Below are 22,767 nucleotides of genomic sequence, written 5' to 3'. Positions count from 1 at the left end.
TAAACCACTCAGAATGCTCTAAAGCACTGTGGAGTGGTATATAAGTCTAAGTGCTAATAATTTTGATCTATCTATCAAATTTCTACACCATCCATTTCACATAAGTGACTAGGCAGTTTACAATTTTGCTTGAGTTGAGTGTTATAGAAGTCATTTGTTATCTTTTACATCCTGTGGTAGATGATGAGTCCTTTAAAAAAGGTGTACAGTTGGAATATTTTGGGATTCAAGTTGATATTGTACTAACTATAGTTAGAACACCAGATCTTTTCCCCAATATTTTATAAAACAGAACACCAGACCTTTTCCTCAATACTTTATAAAACAGTACTTTGTAAATAATACTTTATAAGTAGGAAGTGAACTCTGAACTCCTTTTTTCAGAAAAATAAATAGCTTAGTTGCATCAGTGAAAAACCAGTTATTGGTGCAAAATAGTATAATTTTTATACCATTTTAGATAGAATTTAATATATATAACATTGTAGAAACCTATTTGTCAAGGTATTTAAGGTTTGTACCTAAAATAATTTTTAATGATTAATAAGCAAAAATGTCATATTTCTGACCTCAGATATGTTCATCAGTAATTTTTCATTTGATATAAGTTATAATCCATAGATTTTTTTCTCACAGAAGTCTCTCTCTCTAGGTAACATCCAAAGCACTTACTCATTTCTTTTTAACATTAGTTATGCAGATTTTTTTTTTAAACTGCTTTATAGTAAAGGGAAAAGACTGTCATGTGTTCTACTCCAGGTGGTTACTTATTACTTATTAAATGAATATCTCCTATTGTTTAAGGAAAGTGAATTTGCAGTGTACCAACAATCCTTTAAAAAGGAAAGACTACTACATCATTTCTACATGTTCTGATTTCTGTGATTGATTCCTACTTGTGCACTTGTCATTAATTTCTCAGCTAGCTATCATTTATTGTAAATGTTTTAGTTTTCAATTTCCATTATCTTTTTTTCCTCTGAGAACATAATGAAGACATTGAGACATTTTTGTTTCAGTAAAGATGATGTGGAGAAATGCAAACAAAAGGATTTACTAGAGCAAATGATGGCAGAAATGATTGGAGAATTTCCAGATCTTCACCGAACAATTGTTTCAGAAAGAGATATTTATTTGACCTACATGCTGAAGCAAGCTGCAAAAAGAACAGAACTACCTCGTGCTTCTGAAGGTATGAAGTTCATGAGCCAAAAATATACATTATATATACATGGGTAGTAGCTCTTATCGTGTGTTTTTTCTCAGGAAATCTAACCAATCTGCATTGATAACAGTTGAGTCAGCTTAATCAAAAAGGTTAAATTATGGAGTGCTTAAAAAACTTTCTTAGCTAGCAATTTTGGTCTTTATCAAGATTGTCAGAGTTGATTAAATCAAAATGTAACTTAAGTTTACATTCTTGAGCTTAGCCAAAAAGGCCAAGAAGCAATTAGCTTAAGTTTAAATTTAAAATAATTATATGATTATTCATGTATTTAATAACTTATGTTAAGAATCATAATTGGACAGTCAGATTTGAAGCAATTCTGAGAGCATACCCATGTCTATGACCTAGGAAACTCAAGGCTGCATTTCTTTTCATGGATGTGCCAATGAATGGTTTTGTGCATCATGCTAAACTATGATTTCCAAACCATATGTCATGGAATAAAACACATGTGCTAAACCATGAACATGTTTCCTGTGGTTGAATTCATACATAATACTATATACAAATAATGCACATTCTAGCTTAGTCTAGTGAATCAACCCAGTTATTATGGTCTTCATATCATGTTTGAGCATAATGTTATCTATATCTAGCTTATTTAAGACACCTTGATTGAACAAACCATGACTTAGGACAGTAAATTAGCCCAGTGATCCAAATATTTGCTACCCATTTACACCTTACCTCTTTAAGCAATATCATAATCAGATGCATTAATGGGTGACAACCGTATTCCTCCATTTCCTCTTCCTCATCTTTTTTCCTTCTATTTTGGAATGTTTATAGCAATAGCACTTAGACTTATATACTGCTTCAAAGTGCTTTACAGCTCTCTCTAAGTAGTTTACAGAGTCACCATATTGGCCCCCAACAATCTGGGTCCTCATTTTCCGACCTCAGAAGGATGGAAGGCTGAGTCAACCTTAAGCCAGTGATACTTGAACGGCCAAACCTCCACAGCTCATGTTTATCCTGTGACATCTATCATAGATAGAAGAAAAAGTAGAGGCTAAATGCTACAGTTTGTGTTTGAAGGCAGGTGATCTGTGCTTCAAAACTAGTATCAGGGAGACTTGCTTTCATTTTCTGTAAACTAAGGATGAAGAACCTCTGGCTCTCCTGATGCTTAATTACAACTCTCACTATCCTTTGCTATTGTCCTGTTGACTTGTGCTAAATAATGCATTCCTTTGAATCCCTAAAATAATACTGTAGTTAATTAACATTGATATTACCAATTATTGTTTCTTTTGCTCTCCATCCTAGCTGAACCTAGAAGATGCGTCCCTTCTGTTGTAGTTGGGGTGGTCGGCATGGGTCATGTACCGGGGATTGAAAAAAACTGGAACACCGATTTGAATATCCAGGAAATAATGAGGTAATTCTTTTTCGGGTAGGTTTAGTTATTTTTCTTATAAGTTACAATGGCTGCAGTTACTTTGAGGCAAGAATAAAAATAAAAAACTAGAGGAATAGACATAGGTGCAAACTGTAATATTACAGATGCAGTAATTACCTTACCTTGTGCTCAAATGGCTTTGATTAGATAGAAAATATCTCAAAAATCAGTATTTGGTAGACTGCCTATTAAGTAATTTCATACCTGGAACAAATGGTGCAAACAGCAATAGAAATGAGACATCAACATTGAAACAAAAAAGCTCCTCATTAGCAAATATGTGTGACCTGTAGATATCGATATGTAAATATATTCAAATAGTCCTTGATTTACAACAATTTCTTAAGTGACCTTTCAGAGTTGCAACGGCATTGAAAAAAAAGTGATTTATGAACATTTTTCATACTTACAACTGTTGCAGCCTCCCTGTGGTCACATGATCAAAATTTGGGTGCTTGGCAACTGGCTTGTATTTATGACGGTTGCACTGTTCTAGGGTCATGTGATCACTTTTTGCAACCTTATGACAAGCAATATCAATGGGGAAGTCAGATTCACTTCACAACCTTGTTATTAACTTACAGTAACAACTGCAGTGATTTATTTAACAACTGTGGCAAGGAACGTCACAAAATGAGGCAACACTGGCTGTGGAATTCTGGGAGTTGAAGTCCACATGCCTTAAAATTGTCAAGGTTGAGAAACACTGTCCCTAGACCCAATGGCACAGTAAAGAAGATTGATCTCCTGGGATCTGCCAAATGTTAATCCCTGGCACATGGTCTCTGCAGCATGCTCTCTCTGCCAGATCACATGGGCCAGGCTGATATAAATGAGGAGAAGTGGTCCCTGAAATGCCCCAGCTGCAGGGATTTAAAGTTTAAAATCATCACCTTGAACTGCTTTGAACTTGGGAACCGGTTGCAGAGCAGAGGTGTAATATGACCCTCCTAAAAGTACACATAAACGCCACTGCACTTTGCACCAGCTGGAGCTTTGAAATACGTTTGATGATCTGTGCCAGTTTTGGCACTGTTATAGATTAATTCCTCCCCATTGCAGTCAATGGGAGTAGATTAAGGGAATCCACAAAAAGAATGTATAATGTGGCCTCCTGCTCTGAACTTCAGACAGCTGTGGTTTCTCTTTTTTCCTCCCTCCACAATTTCAAATTTGCTGTGGTAGAGAAAGACAAAGTGGAAAAAAATCCTTAATAAAATTAAAATTCAACTGAAAGCATACTTATTGCTCCTTTAAACATGAAGAATCATTGGAAAGCTGAAAATGGCATCAGAAATCAAACCACTGCAAATAAGCTGCAGATACTGGATTACTATCCTTATTTTTCCCTTACTACTAGGTATTGGACTCAGATTGATGCAAGTTGATGCCTGCATGGTTTTTTTATTGTTTAGCTCTGGGGGGATGATGAACACTATTGTTCACGGTCTAATCTGTACAGGATGATTTTCACCTGAAACTAAGGCTGCAAATTATCTTAAACTCAAGGGCACTTCTTAGTAGAGATACATGGAAGAGTTTGAAGTTCATTTTATCTGCTGCTATTGAGAATACTTTAAAAATGGGCAAAATAACCTTTTCTGCTGTAATCTGATTAGCTGTTTGGTGGGTAGCTTTGAGATAATTGCATATCTATTGACTGAATTAAAAAGGCAATACATAGAGCAGTGGTTCTCAACCTGTGGCTTGCGGCCGGGGGGAGGTGTGTGCGAACTCGGCACAGGGTCCATGAAGGCTTGAAAAAATGTTATGATTTAATTTTCAGTTAAGTCTTGGGAGTCCATGGCCACAAAAGGTATTTAAAGGATTCCGTGGTGAAGAAAAGGCTGAGAACCACTGACGTAGAAGATTCAATATATGGCAATAATGGCAGCTATGATAATATTTGGTGTAAATAATGATTGGTGATTTTTCTGATTTCTCCCTGTTTCCTTGTTTCAGTGTGCCTCCTCCATCCACGTCCAGTAAAATCCTAAAGTTTGTTACAAAGGCTACAGTATTTGGACTGGTGGGCTATGGCTGCTATCGGATGGGACACAGGACAGTTCGGTTTATTCTTTCTGTGCCCATTGCACAGAAGTATCTTCAGAAACTGATAAACATAAAATCTCAGCATTGATTTGGGAGACTCTGCATCTGGTTGGGACAAAATGGAATGCACATAAAACTGGAAAACGAGGCAAGAGAGTTTTTGTCCCAAAGTCTGTTCTGATGCTGAGTTACTGCACAATCACTGGATTGGCATTAAGTGCTACACCAGCTGTGATCTATATAATTAAATATTTTCCTATCAATCTAATAAATTGTGTGGCATAAACATATATGCCAATATAAGGTACTTAGAATATGTACACATATATTATATTAATATGTGTATGTAGCATATTTATAATGATGAAATAAGACAACAGTTTGCCCAATACGATCCACTGGTAACTACCAACAAGCACCCTAAAAATGAATGAATCTTTTGCAAGAATCTGTACAGTTCTTCTCATCACTGTAGCTTGCACAGGAAAAATGCTGTGACCTTTGATTTGTCTGTCAAAGGAACAGAAAAACAATTATGCGAATTGTGTTCTAATTAGAAAGCACAGTGGCCCATATGGTGTGTGTGTTTTCATTATCAGTAATATTGAGTTATATTTCCTAGAGTCAAGCAATTCAATCTTTAGAAGGATCCCTTCTTACTGGAAATCTTTTATACATAGTGGGTTTTTTAAAAGAAAAAAAAAACCTGAACAAAACTTTTGGAATATCACAAATATGCTGGCTATTATTGATAAAATCATTATCTTTTGAAAGCCTTATTCACTTTAAAAGTTGCCTTTAGCATTACTAAGCAGACGTGATCCAGCCAAAATTAAGCACTTTAAAATTCAAATTGTATAAGGCAGGAGTGCAGAACTTTGACTGGAACATGCTTTTGCTTTTAGGCCTCTACAACAATTTTTTTTTTCCTTAAATGAAAAGTTTAGCTGCAGTCTGCTTCCCCCCCCCCCTTTATTACAGTTTCTGTTAGAAAACCTATGTTTATAAGACTCTCAGTTCCTGTTGGCGTGAATGTCAGTGTTTAAAACTTACTGAGAAAATTATACATTTATACTGTAGACTTTTTCATTCCTTTCATTCCTCCTTTTTGGAAAAAAAAATCTGGAACAGCTGTGTATGTAGAATTTATCTTTCATTTCTTGAATACCATGTGAGCTATTATCACAATTCCATGTGAATGTAATAAAATACTGATTAAAAGACTAAATGGAATGTTATTTTAACAGATACTAGTGTTTTTAAATTGTCTGGATTTTGCTAACATTACATTATGGGTACTTTTCAACTAATTGAACTTTTTAACATCACATTTTTTAAAAAACTGTCATGTATATTTATATGCCATTAGAATTAGGACTGTGTATTTTTTTCCTCCCTACAGATCATAATAAGGTAATAATCAGCCCACTGGAAACATTGTTAGGATTACAACTTTGTTGAATTGGCAAAAAAAAAAAAAGAACCTTGTTCCTTCTCTCCTCATTTTTTGGGAGGATGGATAAAAGTGCACAATTAGTGATTGAAATTAACAAGTGGATCTCATTTAGTGATTGCCTTGTTTAGTGATAGTAATTACAATGGTGATGCAAAAGTACTTACTCTTGCATTTATGATTGTAAAGAGCTAAAGTAAGATCATAAGCACAGTTGTAATTTCACTTAGCAACTGCTTTCCTTAACAAACAAGTTGCTGGTCCCAATTGTGGTGGCTAAACAAGGAAGGACTACCTGTAACATCTATGCTTTTGATTGTCTTTTTAGCACAGCAAACACGGGAATCAAAACCTTCAACTGAGGGCTATTAGAAACCTGCTTTTGAAAGGTTCTGGGGTCCACCTCTATTTCCTTAGCATAATCTGGAACAGAGAAGTGTGCTTAGGTCCCACTAAAAAAACTAAGGCTTAAGCACTATTGACTATAAGGGGCATGTCTATGCTTAATGCTTGCCTTTGGGGTAATGGCCTTCGTTTTCTTGCAGCTGATCTTGAAGTAGAGAAATGTCATCATAGGGCAGGATGGACTTCAAGACAGTTTGAAATCAATAGGAGTGGTAACAGTCTAACGGGCTGTGTTCCCCAGCAGCAGGGGGAACAAATATTGCTGATTGAAGTTTATTTTTTAATGGCACTATGCATTGCTATTATATCTGCAAAAACAACAACCTGATCTTGCTAGTTAATTGCATTAGAAACAATTTGTTCTAAGATTGTGCCAATCAGTTGTAATCAGTTTTCTGAACTATTAGATTTCTACTCCTAACATTCCCAGCCAATCAGATTGAAGAATATGGATCCATAATATGGTACCTCAATTCAAAAATCAAAGTTGTACGCTGGCGGAGGGGGGAAGAGAGGGAGAAACAGCTGTAACTCTATATATTCCCCTCAAGATAAACTTGTCAGAATAAGCATAGAGTCTGATACATGAAATGATGGATTTGTTTTTAAAGGTACAAAATCAACATGCGTGCAAAGATTGTATCACTATTCATACTACTTTTTGATCACGGCTAGAAAGAAATTCCACTTAAAAGGTATCATGTACAAGCAGTGTTTAATAAACCAGAGTATAGTAATTGTTAATTCTTACAGTTTCCTTTAATTTTTAACACTTAAGTTGAATCAAATGTTTACAAGAAAATTATGTGAAAATTATTCTACTTGGGGAGGAATTAGAAAACTGAATGGAGGAACTATAGAGTATTACATTTACATCTTAGTTCACTGAACAGTTTATGGTATTTTCAATTTTCAAGCACAGTTCTCTATTTACTGGGAAATAACTCCCACTGAATTTAGTGAGAATTAGTTCACAATAAACATGGATAGGACTTTTAATCTATGTTTTCTTTATCTGATAAATTAAATATGTTCCTCTGAAGTATTTGTAATTGGATAATTATTACATAAGATTTTTAAAAGATACATGGCAAACACAAGCCTTAACTTGAATGGATTAATGCTTAATGATGGATTTGAGGCACACTGTGCTGTATGTATTTCCACTTGCCAAAAATAAATAAAAAGTACCTGTATGCAGGTATCTTATCTTTACCAATAAATTGTATGTGTTTTATTTAAAAAATGTATTGGCTATTTGTTGATGTATATCCCAGAATTCTACTGCATGCATGAATAGATATAGTGGGATAGTCTTTATCTTGAATGCCTCATTCATCCCAGGCTGTTTCAGTATTGATTAAATATATTTTAGGTATCCAGCATAAAGGAAATTTATAGAAATATTGGGTCTGTACATTGTAAAATAATGTAAAAGAAATATGTAACAAAATAAGGCAGCGGGGAAATAACTGATATATAAAAGCAATATATTTTTCCAGTTTATCATTGTGTGTAAACAAATAAATGTTAAAAGAGAGACACCATAAGTCATTAAGTCAGGGTTCTTCAGCTTTGTGTTGCAGCATTTAATTCTCCTTTTGGACAGAATTGCTGTTACATAAGAAGTTTTGGAAGCAACAGATTTTCTGTGTCTGCATGAATCAAAGTTTTTTTTCCCCAAAACCTCCTTTCAGAGTTGGCTTTAATGATTTTGGCATCCCACAAAACATTAAAATGGCTATTCTGAATTTGAGAGTGTAGCTTCCACAAATCCCATGTTTCTGCAACGGCATAATTACTGGAGAGAGTAATTGTTCTTAGGCACTCACAACAGCTTCTCCTTTTGCTGGTACCCATGTTTTCCCCAAAATAAGGTCCGGACTTGCTTTTTTTTTTTGCCTCCAAAAGAGGCACCAGATCTTATTTTGGGGGGATGTCTTTTGCACAGTCTCACCTCGTGGTGGCACTGAAAGCCCCGCCCAGACAGCCCACTTCTGCAGCCACTCATGCGCATCACCCCCAGCTTCCATTTCACCATTGGGGGCTTTCAGGAAAGGCCTCTGCAGCCGAGAAATGAGCTCCAGATTGATGCATGCAGCGTCCCGTGGAAGCTAGGGGGCGATGCACACATAATGCCAGAGTTCCATTCTCAGCTGCAGAGGCATTTCCTAAAAGCCTCTGACAGCAAAATGGAGGCTGGGAGTGATGCACGTGAGCAGCCGCAGAAGTAGGTCAGAAGGGCAAGGAGGTGTTGGGGCAAGGGAGGCTTGGCTGCACCGATAAGCAGTTGCGGGGTGTGTGGGATGGCTCCACTCTCCCACTCCCACCACAGCTTGAGTTTTAGGCATGCACCTTGCCCCAAAACTAGGGTTTATTTTTGGGGTAGGTCTTATTTTCGGGGAAACGTGGCATTTACTAGAATAGAGGTATCTGTAGGAACAAGGTTGCTAGTAATCTGGAATTCTTGCAGCTCAATATGAAAATTAATCCTTTTCAGTGGACTGATTTTCCGGAGATTCTTATTATCCTTTAGGCCAGTGGTTCTCAACCTTTCTAATGCCGCGGCCCCATAATACAGTTCCCCATGTTGTGGTGACCCCCAACCACTTATACATCACCGGGTGCCAGGGGCGTGGCCAAAGAAAAGGGGGAAAAATGGCGGACAGCCTTGTTTGGCGACCCCCCGTGAAATGGTTGTTCGACCCCAAATGGGGTCCCGACCCACAGGTTGAGAACCACTGCTTTAGGCATATTTCAGAACTGAGTCACAGTCATATTATTGTAAAATACAATAGACTACAGAGATCATCCATACCAGTGACTATAGCATGGTGATATCACAAATGCGAATAGGTTTTATATAACACTGCTGATGGTTGGATTAGGCTAGCAATCACTAATATGGGTAATTCTAAATAAGCAATAGACCTATTGTAACTTAGATTACAATTAGTGAGAGGTTGTTTCTAGTTAGATCTAGTTAGAAGTTGGATTAAACTTGTACAAAAAACAAGAAAGCGCAGTGCATTCTTAAGGTATCAACAAATTTTATTGTTTTTTGCAGATCCTCTTAGTTATTTGCATAACAGCCAATGTGAATTTTGATCTGCTTTTACGATAGCAGTATCTCTGTTAAAATTCATAGAAAATAGAAAAAGAAAGAAAAATATTACTGTTACTGTAGGAAGATAAAGGCTGGCTTAGGAAGAAAACACTGGGAACAGATTTTTCTAATGCAAAACTAAGCAAGCAGCAGCAGCTTCCACAGAATCCAATTCTTCTATAAAAATGACAAAAACAGTGTTGCACCATTATGAACAAGCTCTGCCTCTTTCCTATATGCATGCAATGTCATGATAATCACAAAAGGGTCTGACAGTGCAATTCTGCCTTCATTTGATCCCCACCTGCAGATCCTGTGGAATGCAGTTGCCTTTGATATTCTGAACTATCATTCCATGCTTTCTTATTGCTGACAAGCAACGATGCTAATATGAGGGGGCTGAGGAGAGCTGAAACTGAAAAGCCACAAAGGTACCTCATTGTCTATCTTTGCAATAGTTTCTGTGGGTTGCTCCTAAGCCACAACTAAAATAATGGTTGATAAAGGCATAACTGGATGGTCACATTGAAATGCTATATCATCAGTATATGAATTGAAGGAAAAAGTATTCCAGCAGGGTTAAAGCCTCAAGCTAGAAAGTGGGAAACAGTTCTAATCCTACCTTAGTCAAAAAAGCCAGCTAGGTGACCTTGACCCAGTCTTTCTCTCTCTCAGCCCAAATTAGCCTCAAAGGATTGTTGTGGGGAAAATAAGAGAAGGAAGGTGTTTTGGATGTCTGCCTTCTTATTTCTAAAAATAATAAACATAGTAGGAGATGATAGATAGATAGATAGATAGATAGATAGATAGATAGATAGATAGATAGATAGATAGATAGATAGATAGATAGATAGATAGATAGATGTGACAGGCAAGTTCTTTCTGGCCTCAGTAATAAGGCTGGTAAAGGGATCCAATATAGGTAATCCTTGACTTAACAATAGTTCATTTAATGACCGCTTGAAGTTACAACGGCACTGAAAAAATTGACTTATGACCATTTTTCACACTTATCATCATTGCAGCATCATGGTCATGTGATTTACATTTGGATGCTTGACAACTGACTCACATTTTTGACAGTTGCAGTGTTCTGGGGTCACATGATCCCCTTTTGCGACTTTCTGACAAGCAAAGTCAATGTGGAAACCAGATTCACTTAACAATTGTGTTACTAATTTAAGAACTGCAGTGATTCACTTAACAAATGTAGCAAGAAAAGTCCTAAGATGGGGCAAAACTCAACAAATTTCTCACTTAGCAACATATTTTGGGCTCAATTATAGTTGTAAGTTGAGGCCTACAGTACATACACTGCTATGTATTTTAAGTTTTGTATTTATGATGAAAATTTGTTTTAAATTTATTTTTACATCCAGTGTCACTTGCTGAGATGGGCGGTCATACAAATAAATAACTACCCCTGGTTTCATTTCCCCTCACATTTTCCATTACCCCATTTAGATGCAGGATCAAGTGACTGTAAGTGGCAGGGCTCCACACAGAAGATGGCAGGTACAACTCTATCCCTTTGTCTGTGAGTGAAACTCTATACACGACCAAAGTATTGAGTTTTGATCACAAGTTATACTGTACCTCCCATAACATGATTTTTTTGCCCTGCCCTGCAGATACCCATAGTGGGTGGATGCTTTGAAAACTGCATTTAGCCATCTTCCCACTTTCCAGACTAGAAAAAAACTCTTTAGAGCCCTTTTTTTTAAAAAAGATCTAGCACTCTTTCAAAAGAGCATCCAGTTGTCTATGTTTTCAATAGTTTGTATCGATTGCCTATTTCTAAGAGTCTATAGAAAGCCTCATCAATACTTCGGAAAGCTGCAATCCAACATTATGCAAGGAGATGCCTCTGGGGATGCCTGGGGTCCAGCCTCTCCTGCAGCCTAAGCAAAACTGGGCGTAGGCGGCCTTTCTTGGGGAAGCATCTTCTGCAACAGTCAACGGGAGCTGCACAGGCTCCAATATCTGATTGCTTCTGTATCCACAACACTCAGAATCATCCTAGTTTGCATCCAGGACACCACTGGAGTTAGGAGAAGGGGATAAAGCATTACTTTAAGATTGCACGCTGTGGACATATCAGATTTTTAAAAGAGTGCAAAACATGTTTATGCTGCATTTAGCAGGCCAAGGCAAATTATAAGAGGAAGATTGAAGACCATTTTCATAACAATGACGTGAGGCATGTGTGGCAGGGAATCCAACAAATCACCAAATATAGACCCAATAACATCACTCCTGTTGACAGAGATGCTTCATTGGCAGAGGAGTTGAATTATTTCTTTGTCTGCTTTGAAGTGAAGCCATCAGAGGCAGCTGTACCACAGTCATTAGTCCATCACAGCTCTCCCCTCACCGTGGAGGAGCATGAGGTGAGGAGTACCTTGAGAACTGCGGACTCAAGGAAGGCTCTGGACATGATGGCATTTCTGGCTGGGTGTTCAAAGACTGCACAGACCAGTTGGCTGGGGTCTTTACTAAGATTTTTAATGGGTCTCTTTCCCAGTCCACTATTCCATCCTGTCTGAAGGCCTCCATCATTGTTCCACTGCCAAAGAAGTCCTTTATTAACAGTCTCAGTGATTATAAACCAGTGGCACTCACCCCTATTATCATGAAGTGTTTTGAAAAACTGGTCTGCAGGCACATTGTGTCCTGCCTCCCATATACACTCAACAGTCACCAGTTTGCACTCTACTCTACTCTACTCTACTCTATTAATTTGTGATCAGGAGCCCATATTTTACCCCATATTTTATTGAGGAATTTTAGGAGTTGAAGTCTACACATCTTAAAGTTGCCAAGATTGACAAACACTGGGTTACCACTATTGCAGAGCTATTAAGCCTCTCTGCCTTACTGGCATCTTGGCGTAGCCTGGCGGGTTGACGGCAGGACTCGCAAACGGAGGAACCGGAAAACTCCTAAACCAACAGGACTGGCACGTTTTGTATGTTGCTCCTCTCCACGTCCTCAGATTGGCTAAGTCTCTCCGTGCCGTGATAGGGTGAACGCCGGAGGCGCGTTTCGGTGAACACATTTGGATAGGCTGCATGGAGAAGCTGCGGGCGGGATTAAGAGCTGCGTGACAGGCGATCTGTCAGACGGTAGCCGAGACGGGAAAAACAATGGATGGCCGCCGCTCTGCGCTGTAAACGTCGCTGCTTCGGTCGCTTAGGGTCACTGCCCGGCTGGTTCGTGGCGGCCACGAACGTGAGTCCCGCTGTTAGCATGGAGGCGGCCGCCTCGTCCGGGGCCCCGCGGTGGTTCAACGCTTTGCGTTTCGACAACCGGGCTCTGAGAGCTCTGCCGCTGGATCCGAGCGAGGAGAACGTCCCTCGGTCCGTGCCGGGTGCCTGCTTTTCTCGGGTGCGGCCCACGCCAGTGCAGTCCCCGCGGCTGGTGGCCGCCTCCGCGCCGGCGCTGGCTCTGCTGGGCCTGAGGGAACCGCAGACGCCGGAGGAGGAAGAGGAGGCCGCGCTCTACTTCAGCGGGAACCAGCTGCTGCCGGGAGCCGAGCCGGCCGCCCACTGCTACTGCGGCCACCAGTTCGGCAGCTTTGCGGGGCAGCTGGGCGACGGCGCGGCCATGTACCTGGGGGAGGTGCTGAACCCGCGTGGGGAGCGCTGGGAGATCCAGCTCAAGGGTGCCGGACTCACCCCTTTCTCCAGGTAAAGAGAGGCGGAGGAGGGGGACGGGTAGCCGAACTTGCCAGCTGCTGAGTGCGATAAGCTCCCGGGGTTTGGTGAATGGCAGCGACACGTGCATCATGCAGGGGGGTTGGGCTTGATGGCCTCTGAGATCTCTTCCAGCTCTACTATTCTGTATAGGAGGACTTGGTTCCTTTTCTCAGCCAGGCCCTTTGTCGTGTACAGTTATCTCGACTCTGAATAAAAAGGCATGGAAGATGATTATGGGCTGAAGCAATTATCTCTCAGGGCTATTTTAATTTAGATTACTGAACAAAACAAAAGTCTGGACTTAGATGGCTATGTGTCTCTATGGAGGTAGATCCATTTCTGGATTTATTCCCAATTCCCCAACAGGTTTGTGATCTTCGTTTACATTCAGACTTAAGAATTCATTTCCCAAAGAGGGCAAGATCTAATTTGCATGCATTTGTTTTCCTTCCTTCTCCCCCCTCCTCCCCCACTGCAAGTCCCTGTTTGTTTTCTTGGCAAGATTTTAGAAATGGCTGGCTTTTGCCTCCTTCCTAGGGCTAAGTGAGAGAGATTGGCTCACTCCTTTTTCTCCCATTTTCTAATCTATTTTCAATGATGTTTCTAAAATGTCAGAAATGATCATGTTATAGCTGCACTCTACTATTGTTTCAAGCTGGCATTACTAAAGCCATTCAGTCATGCTTATTAGATTGGAAATACTTGAGCTGGAAAATATTTAAAGTAAGAAATTCATTTTGGTTATTTGAGCCTTAAAAGATTCTTTAACATATAAGATGACTTCTGGCCCTATGTGCTCCGTTTAATTTTGAGTTTTGAAGTTACATCTTATTTACACCTCTTATTTCATTATTTTCAGACAAGCAGATGGTCGTAAAGTTCTGAGATCAAGCATAAGAGAATTCCTTTGCAGTGAAGCTATGTTTCACCTAGGAATACCAACCACCAGAGCAGGGACATGTGTAACATCGGATTCAGAAGTTATTCGGGATATATTTTATGATGGAAATCCCAAAAAAGAAAAGTGTACAATTGTACTAAGAATAGCACCAACATTTATTAGGTAATTGTTCTGGTTGGATGTAATATTAAAAGTGGTGTTCTTTATAACAGAATGTGGATAAATTCTTATTACGATAGGACAGCAGTTAGTCAGGTCCAGAAGATTTTTGCATATTGCCATGATATATTGTAAATATTCAGCTGCAGTGTTTTCTGGGATCACAAAGCTAGGATGACTAGCATTTGTTAGACTATCTGAAAGATGCATTTTGGCAACTTAATGACTAGTTTCATTTCTGAATTATTATTTAGCTATTTTTATATATGTATGGCTATAGATTTAGAGATGAATATGCTTGGTCACACAGTCAGCCAGATATATAGACTGGATCTGGCATTTTATCCACCTATCAAGTCCTTTCCAAGGTCCTGGGATAGACATATATTAATATTAGTTTATTATTAATAATTATATCAGAAATCAGTTTATTTTCATTTTATGGTTAAATGTGCTTTTTAAAAAAATAGTTACAGAGAAAAAAGATCTTACTGAAATGTTGAAATACCTTATGAATGGATAGGAATAATTGGCAATTTCTGTTTTAAACAGGTTTGGATCATTTGAAATTTTTAAATCTGCTGATGAATTTACAGGACGTAAAGGTCCCAGTGTTAATAGAAATGATATTAGAGTTCAAATGCTTGATTATGTGATTAGCACTTTCTATCCAGATATTCTGCAAACACACCCTGACAATAATATTCAGAGGAATGCTGCTTTCTTTCGAGAGGTAAGGTGACAGCTGACAATTTACAGTATTAAATTAATCTACACTTTTCCTCCAAAGGCATTCAGGATGGCCTTTTAACATTCAATTATTAATGCCATAGTTAATTTAGGCTAATTTATCTCATTTGCTTATCACTGAGTAGGAATTTGAATGGAAAATTCATATTCACAAGCTTGTTTAAATAGTTTCATGCAATCTCTCAATCTCTAAATTTATGTATTGTGTTATTTTATGAAAATATCAGTTTATTGTATTTCTTTTATTACAGAAGATTCCTGAGACTCACATTTATTCTAAGTCTATTTTGTTCTAATTGTATAATTTCAGACTTTCTGAAGTACTTTTGAAGTACTTGTTAATCTGCAAAAAGAATAAAAAATTATTTAGGGCCAGTGAATTTAAACTTCCATATGTAGGAAAAATTAAGATCCCACTGCCCCAATTTCTACCCTGATGCTTATGTGAAGAATATCTTCCAAATTAAAAGCTGTTTTAGATATTGAAGTCTAAAACTGTATGAATGCTAGAATGGAAAACTTTCAACATACACATTTGTTTACCATGTTATTACAACACAGCTCTTTTAAAATATAATTTGTAGGTGAAAACAGCTTGACAACTAATTGGTATATGTTTTAAGGTATCAAGACGGACAGCCAGGATGGTTGCTGAATGGCAGTGTGTTGGATTTTGTCATGGTGTGCTCAACACAGATAATATGAGTGTACTTGGACTTACAATTGACTATGGACCTTTTGGATTTATGGACAGGTTAGTGTAGCTCAGGTTCTTACAATGTATTGATACTCTCTTGCAATTTTGGTCAATAATTTAATTTCAGTACTTTTTCTTTAATAGTAATATTTACTGGAGACAGTGGAAAAAACTGAAGCACATTGAATTATTATTTCAGATAAATTGTCTTGCCATGCAGTATGTTTAAGTATTTGTAGAGTTAGTACAAAATGATTAATTTTGCATGTAGAAGTCCCATTCAGAAAAGATGGAGAGGTGAGACTACCTTCCTACAAGCAGAATGGGACAAATTGCCACAGCCAGCTCACCGTGGCCAACTCACCATGGCCAACTCATTGCAGAACAACTCCCTACAGGACAATTCAACAATTCAATTATTTAAAATAATTTAAAAATAATTTAATTTTTGTCATTCACAGTTCATTTGTCCCTCCTTTAGCATCCTTTTTTTTAATGATTCTACTCCACCATTTCTTCAATATTAGTGTAACTTTTGTCCTGCGGCGGATTGTCCTACAGTGAGTTGTCCTAGATGGACAGTTCAAGATGGAGAGAGATGAGCTACAAAAAGATCTTGTCTCTAATGATAGACCATACTAAAAGACTATATGGCATATGGCATATAAGCATTGTTAAAATTGTTATTTCAAATAGCAATGCTATCTGCGTGAATATGATGATACAATGTTTAAAATGAATGTGATGGCAGTTTATATACTCTGATTTCCCCCCCCCCCATCTTTACCTGTTGTTTGTAACTTTGTTTTTGTACCTGTATTAGATTTGATTAACTCATCTTAGAAAGTGATGCATACTGTCTTCAAATATATAAGTGCTTCCTGCAGTATTTAAGGATTCTGTGCCATGTATCCATGTCAGTTAAATATTGCCTTGTATCATTTTATATTTTGTATTTTTTCTAGATACGATCCTGAACATATTTGCAATGGATCTGATAACATAGGACGATATGCTTATAATAAGCAACCAGAGATTTGTAAGTGGAATCTAACTAAATTTGCTGAAGCCTTAGTCCCAGAACTTCCACTGGAAATCAGCACGCCCATCCTGGAAGAGGAATATGATGCAGAATTTGAAAAGCATTATTTGCAAATGATGAGAAGGAAACTAGGTTTAATTCAGCTCCAGCTAGATGAAGATAATAAGCTGGTCCTTGATCTCTTGGAGACTATGCACATCACAGGTGAGTATGAATTATATTCATTTTAAGAATACTAAAAAACAAAATCAATTTGACCACAATATTACAATTGTAAAAACACTTGGAACTCAGTTATAGAAAGTTGAAATAAAAAGTGGAAACTTTCTTATAGTTCACAACCTACTACTTGACAAGATAGTTCACAACCTACTACTTGACAAGATAGAAAAATGTGGGGTAGACAGCATCACCACCAGATGGATCCGTAGCTGGCTGACGGCCGTACTCAGCGTGTGGCCCTCAATGGAACAGCATCTACATGGAGGGAAGTGTGTAGTGGGGTGCCCCAGGGCTCTGTTCTGGGCCCAGTGCTCGATTTGGACGAGGGGATAGATGGGGAACTCATCAAATTTGCAGACGACACCAAGCTGGCAGGAATAGCCAACACTCCAGAAGACAGACTTAAGATACAGAAGGATCTGGACAGACTTGAACACTGGGCACTATCTAACAAAATGAAATTCAATGGTGAAAAAAGCAAGGTTCTACATTTAGGCAAGAAAAACCAAATGCATTGGTATAGTATATGGGGTATCTTGCTCAGTAGCAGTAACTGTGAGAGGGACCTCGGAGTCCTAGTGGACAATCACCTAAATATGAGCCAGCAGTGTGCTGCAGCTGCCAAAAAGGCCAACACAGTGCTAGGCTGCATTAACAGAGGGATAGAATCAAAATCACGTGAAGTGTTAATACCACTTTACAATGCCTTGGTAAGGCCACACTTGGAATACTGTATCCAGTTTTGGTCACCGCGATGCAAAAAAGATGCTGAGACTCTAGAAAGAGTATAGAAAAGAGCAACTACGATGATTAGGGGACTGGAGGCTACAGTATATAAAGAATGGCTGCTGGAATTGGGTATGTCTAGTTTAGTGAAGAGAAGGACGGGGGGGGGGGGACATGATAGCAGTGTTCCAATATCTCAGGGGCTGCCACAAAGAAGAGGGAGTCAAGCTATTTTCCAAAGTGCCTGAAGGCAGGACAAGAAGCAACGGGTGGAAACTAATCAAGGAGAGAAGCAACCTAGAACTAAGGAGAAACTTCCTGACAGCTAGAACAATTAACCAGTGGAACAACCTGCCTCCAGAAGCAGTGAATGCTCCAACACTGGAAGTTTTCAAGAAGAGACTGGACAGCCATTTGTCTGAAATGGTATATAGCAGGGACTAGATGACCTCCAAGGTCCCTTCCAACCTTACTATTATTATTATATGGCTGAAATTAACATTCTTGTCTAATCTTCTCTGTAGGTGCAGATTTTACAAATACTTTCCGCTTGCTGAACTCATTCCCTGTGGATTTTGATCCTTTAAACCTAGAAGAGTTTCTGGATCAGATCTCAAAGCAATGTGCATCTTTGGAGGAACTGAAAGTTGCTTATAAGCCTCAGATGGATCCTAGGTATATTGAGTCATGAGACTGTGAGAGCACCAGGGCTGTGACAGTTTTTGTGAGAGAATAATTTAATAATTGCTGACTAATTTTATATATTAAAATATCGCTATGAAATAGATAAATATGTAAATTGACTGCTAAAGTTCAACATTGCTGTTATAATGTTCTTATACCTCTGGCAAGGCAGCTGAAATAACATTTTCTTCTATATTTAAATTAAACTAAAGATTTTAAGCTATTAGGTGAGTTGAAATGAGAGGACACTGCAGTTAGCCTACTAACCATCCATCTTATAGAAATAAGGCTCAACATACCATTTAACTCCAAGGATTCTTGGACCTAAGAATTACACATAATATTATAAATGATAAAATATTATAAGATTACAAATTTATAATGGAACATGCCCTTTTCATAAGCGTGTACAGGGGTGTGGTGCAGTAGCTCTGCCACTAGTTCTCCATTTTTTGTTACACATACTAGAATTAAGAAATTGCTGTAAGTGAAAGACCAAAAGAGAAGGGAGGACAAAAAAATGAATTAGGCAACTAATTCAAAGATGCCCTCTGGAACAGTATCTTTTCAGTGATACAGCTCCTCTCCAGTGGTATTTTGGAAATTGTTGAAAGCTGATGGATCTGACCCCTTCGATGTGTTCAGCATGCTTTTTCTGCCTATATATGACCCTTTTCTCAATTATAATAGTTCTTTACTTTTTAAAGTGTAAGCTACCCTGGAATAATTGGAAATCGGGCAGCCTGTAAATTTCAGCCCAACCCCCTTTTGGGCTGAAATATACATGTAGATCAGTGGTTCTCAACCTTTTTAATGCCGCGACCCCCCAACCGGTCATAAGTCGAGGACTACTCAACCGGTCGTAAGTCGAGGACTACTCAACTGGTGCAGCACCATTTGCAGAATGGGACTTTTGGCAGGCTCAGCAGGGCAGAGACAGCCTGGACAATTCCTATTGGCTTTTGAAAGCCAATAGAATTAGACTCTATTCAAGAGAGTTTATTCTATTGGCTTTCAAAAGCCAATAGAATAAAAGGAAGTAGCACAATAAGGAAAAGGGGAAAAAAATGGCGGACTGCATTGTTTGGCGACCCCCGTGAAATGGTCATTCGACCCCAAATGGGGTCCCGACCCACAGGTTGAGAACCACTGATGTAGATCAAGGGGAGAAGGGAATAGAATAATCAATACAAGAATGAGCAAGCAAAACCTGCTTTGTGGTTCCATTCATGGTGGAAATTGCCTGTTGAATTTTAAGGAACTTTGGGAGGAAAGCCTGAAATGACACAGCCTGTTATGTTACAGAGTTTAAAGCATAGGTAATATATGAAAAGCCAAGTCTGCCCACTTTTATTTAAACATGCCTTTAAAACGATGTTTTTCAAGCTTTTAAGACGTATGGACTTCATTCTGTCTGGGGAATTCTGGGATTTAAGTTCACATGTCTTAAAGTTATCAAGTTTGAGAAGCACTGCTTTAGAAGGATAAAAAAGAACTCTTGACAAGTATAATGCCTAATGATAGGCATTATCATATGGAATTGGTGTGCTTTTTTCTAGGCAACTTTCCATGATGTTAATGTTAGCACAGTCTAACCCACAACTCTTTGCCTTGATTGGAACAAAGTCGAATATCAATAAGGAATTGGAACGAATAGAACAGTTCTCTAAGCTGCAGCAATTAACAACCTCCGATTTAGTCAATAGAAATAAAAAAAACTGGAAAAACTGGTTGCAGAATTACAGGTGAGTTTATTTACATTCTCTTTGCTTAGTGGCTTTTTCCCCCTTTTGTTGAGATATATTTATAAATCAGATAATAAAAATTTAGTCATTGCCCTGTGAAATGCCGATGAATATTTGTGTCTAATGCTATTATATAACTTCTAATTTTTCATTTGTTAATATTACATACTTAGCTAAGCACTATGAGATTTATTCTGAAGTACATACTTTTAGAATATATTCAAATTAATGTCTTTTATTTAACAGTCTCTTTTAAATGAATCATTTCAGATATTTAACCAACTGTGTTGATCTAAGCACTTGCTTTTATCTGCTTCCAGAGATAGGCTACAAAAAGAAATGGAACACATTAGTAATACTGATGCATGGAATGATGAGCGCCTGAAAATTATGAATGCCAGCAATCCAAAATATATATTGAGGAACTATATTGCTCAAAAGGCTATTGAAGCAGCAGAAAATGATGACTTTCTAGAGGTAAACAGTTTTTTTTTCTCATATTTATGTTATTTTTTTTTGCCCACCCATCTCATAGCAGGAATTCTGGGTGGCGTATCAGTAGTTAAAACTGAGCAACAATAAAATTGAACAATCTCTTACACCCAAATCCAGGGTCAAGAAAAATCATTCTAGATTTACCATAAAAAGGAATAAAACCAACCAATCAAATTCTTGTGAGATGTGCAGGAATGGGGTGGGGGCTCCAAATCCAAAGATGTCCTCCATATTAAGAACAAATCCAGTGTCCTCTCCATATTAAGAGCATTCCTGTGTTGCTGTCTTGTGTCCTTTCCTTTCTCTACAGGTGAGAAGAGTCTTGAAACTCCTAGAAAGGCCATATGAAGATTCAGAATGCTTCCTAGAGCTATCTGAGGAGAGAGAGGAGGAAGAAAGTGTGATGGCAGCTGCTTCTGCTGTTGCTACCTGCAGCTCAGGAACCCAGGAAAGAATTCCATATAGCAGTAAACCTCCGCTTTGGGCATCTGAGCTCTGTGTGACATGATCCTCGTAACTGCCTTGCTAAAATTTTCCACAAAGAGGTTATGAAGCTCCCAGGAGTGGAAAGGGTAGCAAGGTGCTGTAGAAGTGCTATTAGGTCTGAACAGACCATTTGGATGTTTTCTTGCATCACCTGAGCCATGTTTATTTTATCAAATGTGACAATCAATTGTTTGGGCACCTTCTTCATATGCCAGGAGACTCGGTAGGTTGATGTTTATCTTCTCTCTTGAGCAGGAAGTGCTATTATATTTTTATGCATATTGGCTGGTGAACATCCAAATGAAATCTGTGTTTTTGAAGACAAAAATATGAAACCAGATGCTGGATATATTTTTGTCTGAAAATGAGCTACTAGTACTTCAGAGCTACTGTATGTTTTTAATTTTTACTTTTGAAGGGATATTTTAGAATGGAATAGAATATAGAATAGAATAGAATAGAATAGAATAATAATTTTATTGTCACTTTGAAGGTACACTAATCGGCATACATTAAAATGAAATTTCGTTGCATTCAGCTCTCAAAGGGTCACCACCTCTGATTTACACTACTTAAAATATCAAAAATAAATAAATACAGAATTATGCATATACCCACATATATTATATGACAGAGAGAAACAACAGTTTAGTTCGGGTTATGTATACATTTGCATGGCAAGTTTACCAGACAGAGGGCATAGGGAACAAAGCTATTATAGAATCGGGTAGTCCTGCTAGAAATACTTTGAAACCTCCTCCCAGAGGGGAGCAACAGAAATAGACCGTAAAGTGGCTATGTGGGGTCCCTGACAGTGCTTTGAGCTCTAAGCACACAGCGCTTATAAGCAGCATCCTGAATACCAGGGAACGAGCTTCCTATGATCTTGGCTGTCCTTACCATTTTCTGTATGGACTTTCTATCTGAGGCACTGCTGCCACCAAACCAGACAGTGATGCAGTTTATTAAAATGCTTTGAATTGTGCCTCTATAAAAAGCGGCCAGGACAAAAAGAGAAAGACGTGCTCTCCTCATCCGATGCAGGAAATGCAGATGCTGGTTTGCATGCTTCACTAAGGATGACGTGTGGAGAAACCAATTCAGATTGTTAGTTATCTGCACCCCCAGATTCCCTCTCATTGGGTAGCGAGTTGCTTTTATTTTGAAGATGTGTTTCACTTAAGCAGATTGTTCATATATTGTAACCTCTATGACTCAATCATGAAAATATCATCACTGGGCTTTAGGGAAATAGCAGATCTGCACGCTATAAAAAAGCAAACAATTCAGACAAATATTTTCAACAACTGCATTACATGAAGTTGATGATCTAGATACACATGGATATGCATCCAGAAACCTGAGTCACTGTCTCCACTTCCTTGTGAATTAGGAAGCATACAGCAATTTTTTTTCTTTTTGGTTCAAGGCTGTATCCTGCTTTCTGGGTCTCTGCATTCAGTTCACTGAATGAGGAATATTTAACACTTTATTCCCCCAAAATACATTTTCAAAG

General features: G+C 38.3%; 2 protein-coding genes across 3 annotated transcripts in view; both read left to right on the top strand.

Annotated features, from left to right (window-relative positions):
* TRABD (TraB domain containing) overlaps positions 1-7,763 on the top strand; it is a 35,712-nt gene extending 27,949 nt beyond the window's left edge. The window contains exons 8-10 of one of the 2 annotated variants that reach the window (XM_039338733.1): positions 1,020-1,192; positions 2,498-2,609; positions 4,593-7,763. In XM_039338733.1, the coding sequence (XP_039194667.1) occupies positions 1,020-1,192; positions 2,498-2,609; positions 4,593-4,770 (463 nt within the window). In that variant the 3' untranslated portion in view covers positions 4,771-7,763. Of the gene's footprint in view, positions 1-1,019; positions 1,193-2,497; positions 2,625-4,592 lie in introns of both variants that reach the window. The other variant, XM_039338741.1, reaches the window with a different exon arrangement.
* Positions 7,764-12,454: 4,691 nt separating this feature from the next.
* On the top strand, positions 12,455-21,534 carry SELENOO (selenoprotein O). Its single transcript, XM_039338720.1, has 9 exons — positions 12,455-13,335; positions 14,204-14,407; positions 14,957-15,137; positions 15,778-15,908; positions 16,817-17,097; positions 18,366-18,516; positions 20,085-20,270; positions 20,591-20,747; positions 21,076-21,534. The coding sequence occupies exons 1-9, from the start codon at positions 12,797-12,799 to the stop codon at positions 21,280-21,282; spliced, it is 2,037 nt and encodes a 678-aa protein (XP_039194654.1). The 5' UTR covers positions 12,455-12,796; the 3' UTR covers positions 21,283-21,534.
* The last annotated feature ends 1,233 nt before the right edge of the window (positions 21,535-22,767 follow it).

This window comes from Crotalus tigris, unplaced genomic scaffold (assembly GCF_016545835.1).
Source record: "Crotalus tigris isolate CLP2741 ecotype Arizona unplaced genomic scaffold, ASM1654583v1 scf7180000017549.6302385, whole genome shotgun sequence".
Taxonomy (NCBI): domain Eukaryota; kingdom Metazoa; phylum Chordata; class Lepidosauria; order Squamata; family Viperidae; genus Crotalus; species Crotalus tigris.
The sequence above is the reverse complement of the archived record's forward strand: the minus strand, read 5'-3'. Positions and strand labels throughout refer to the sequence as shown.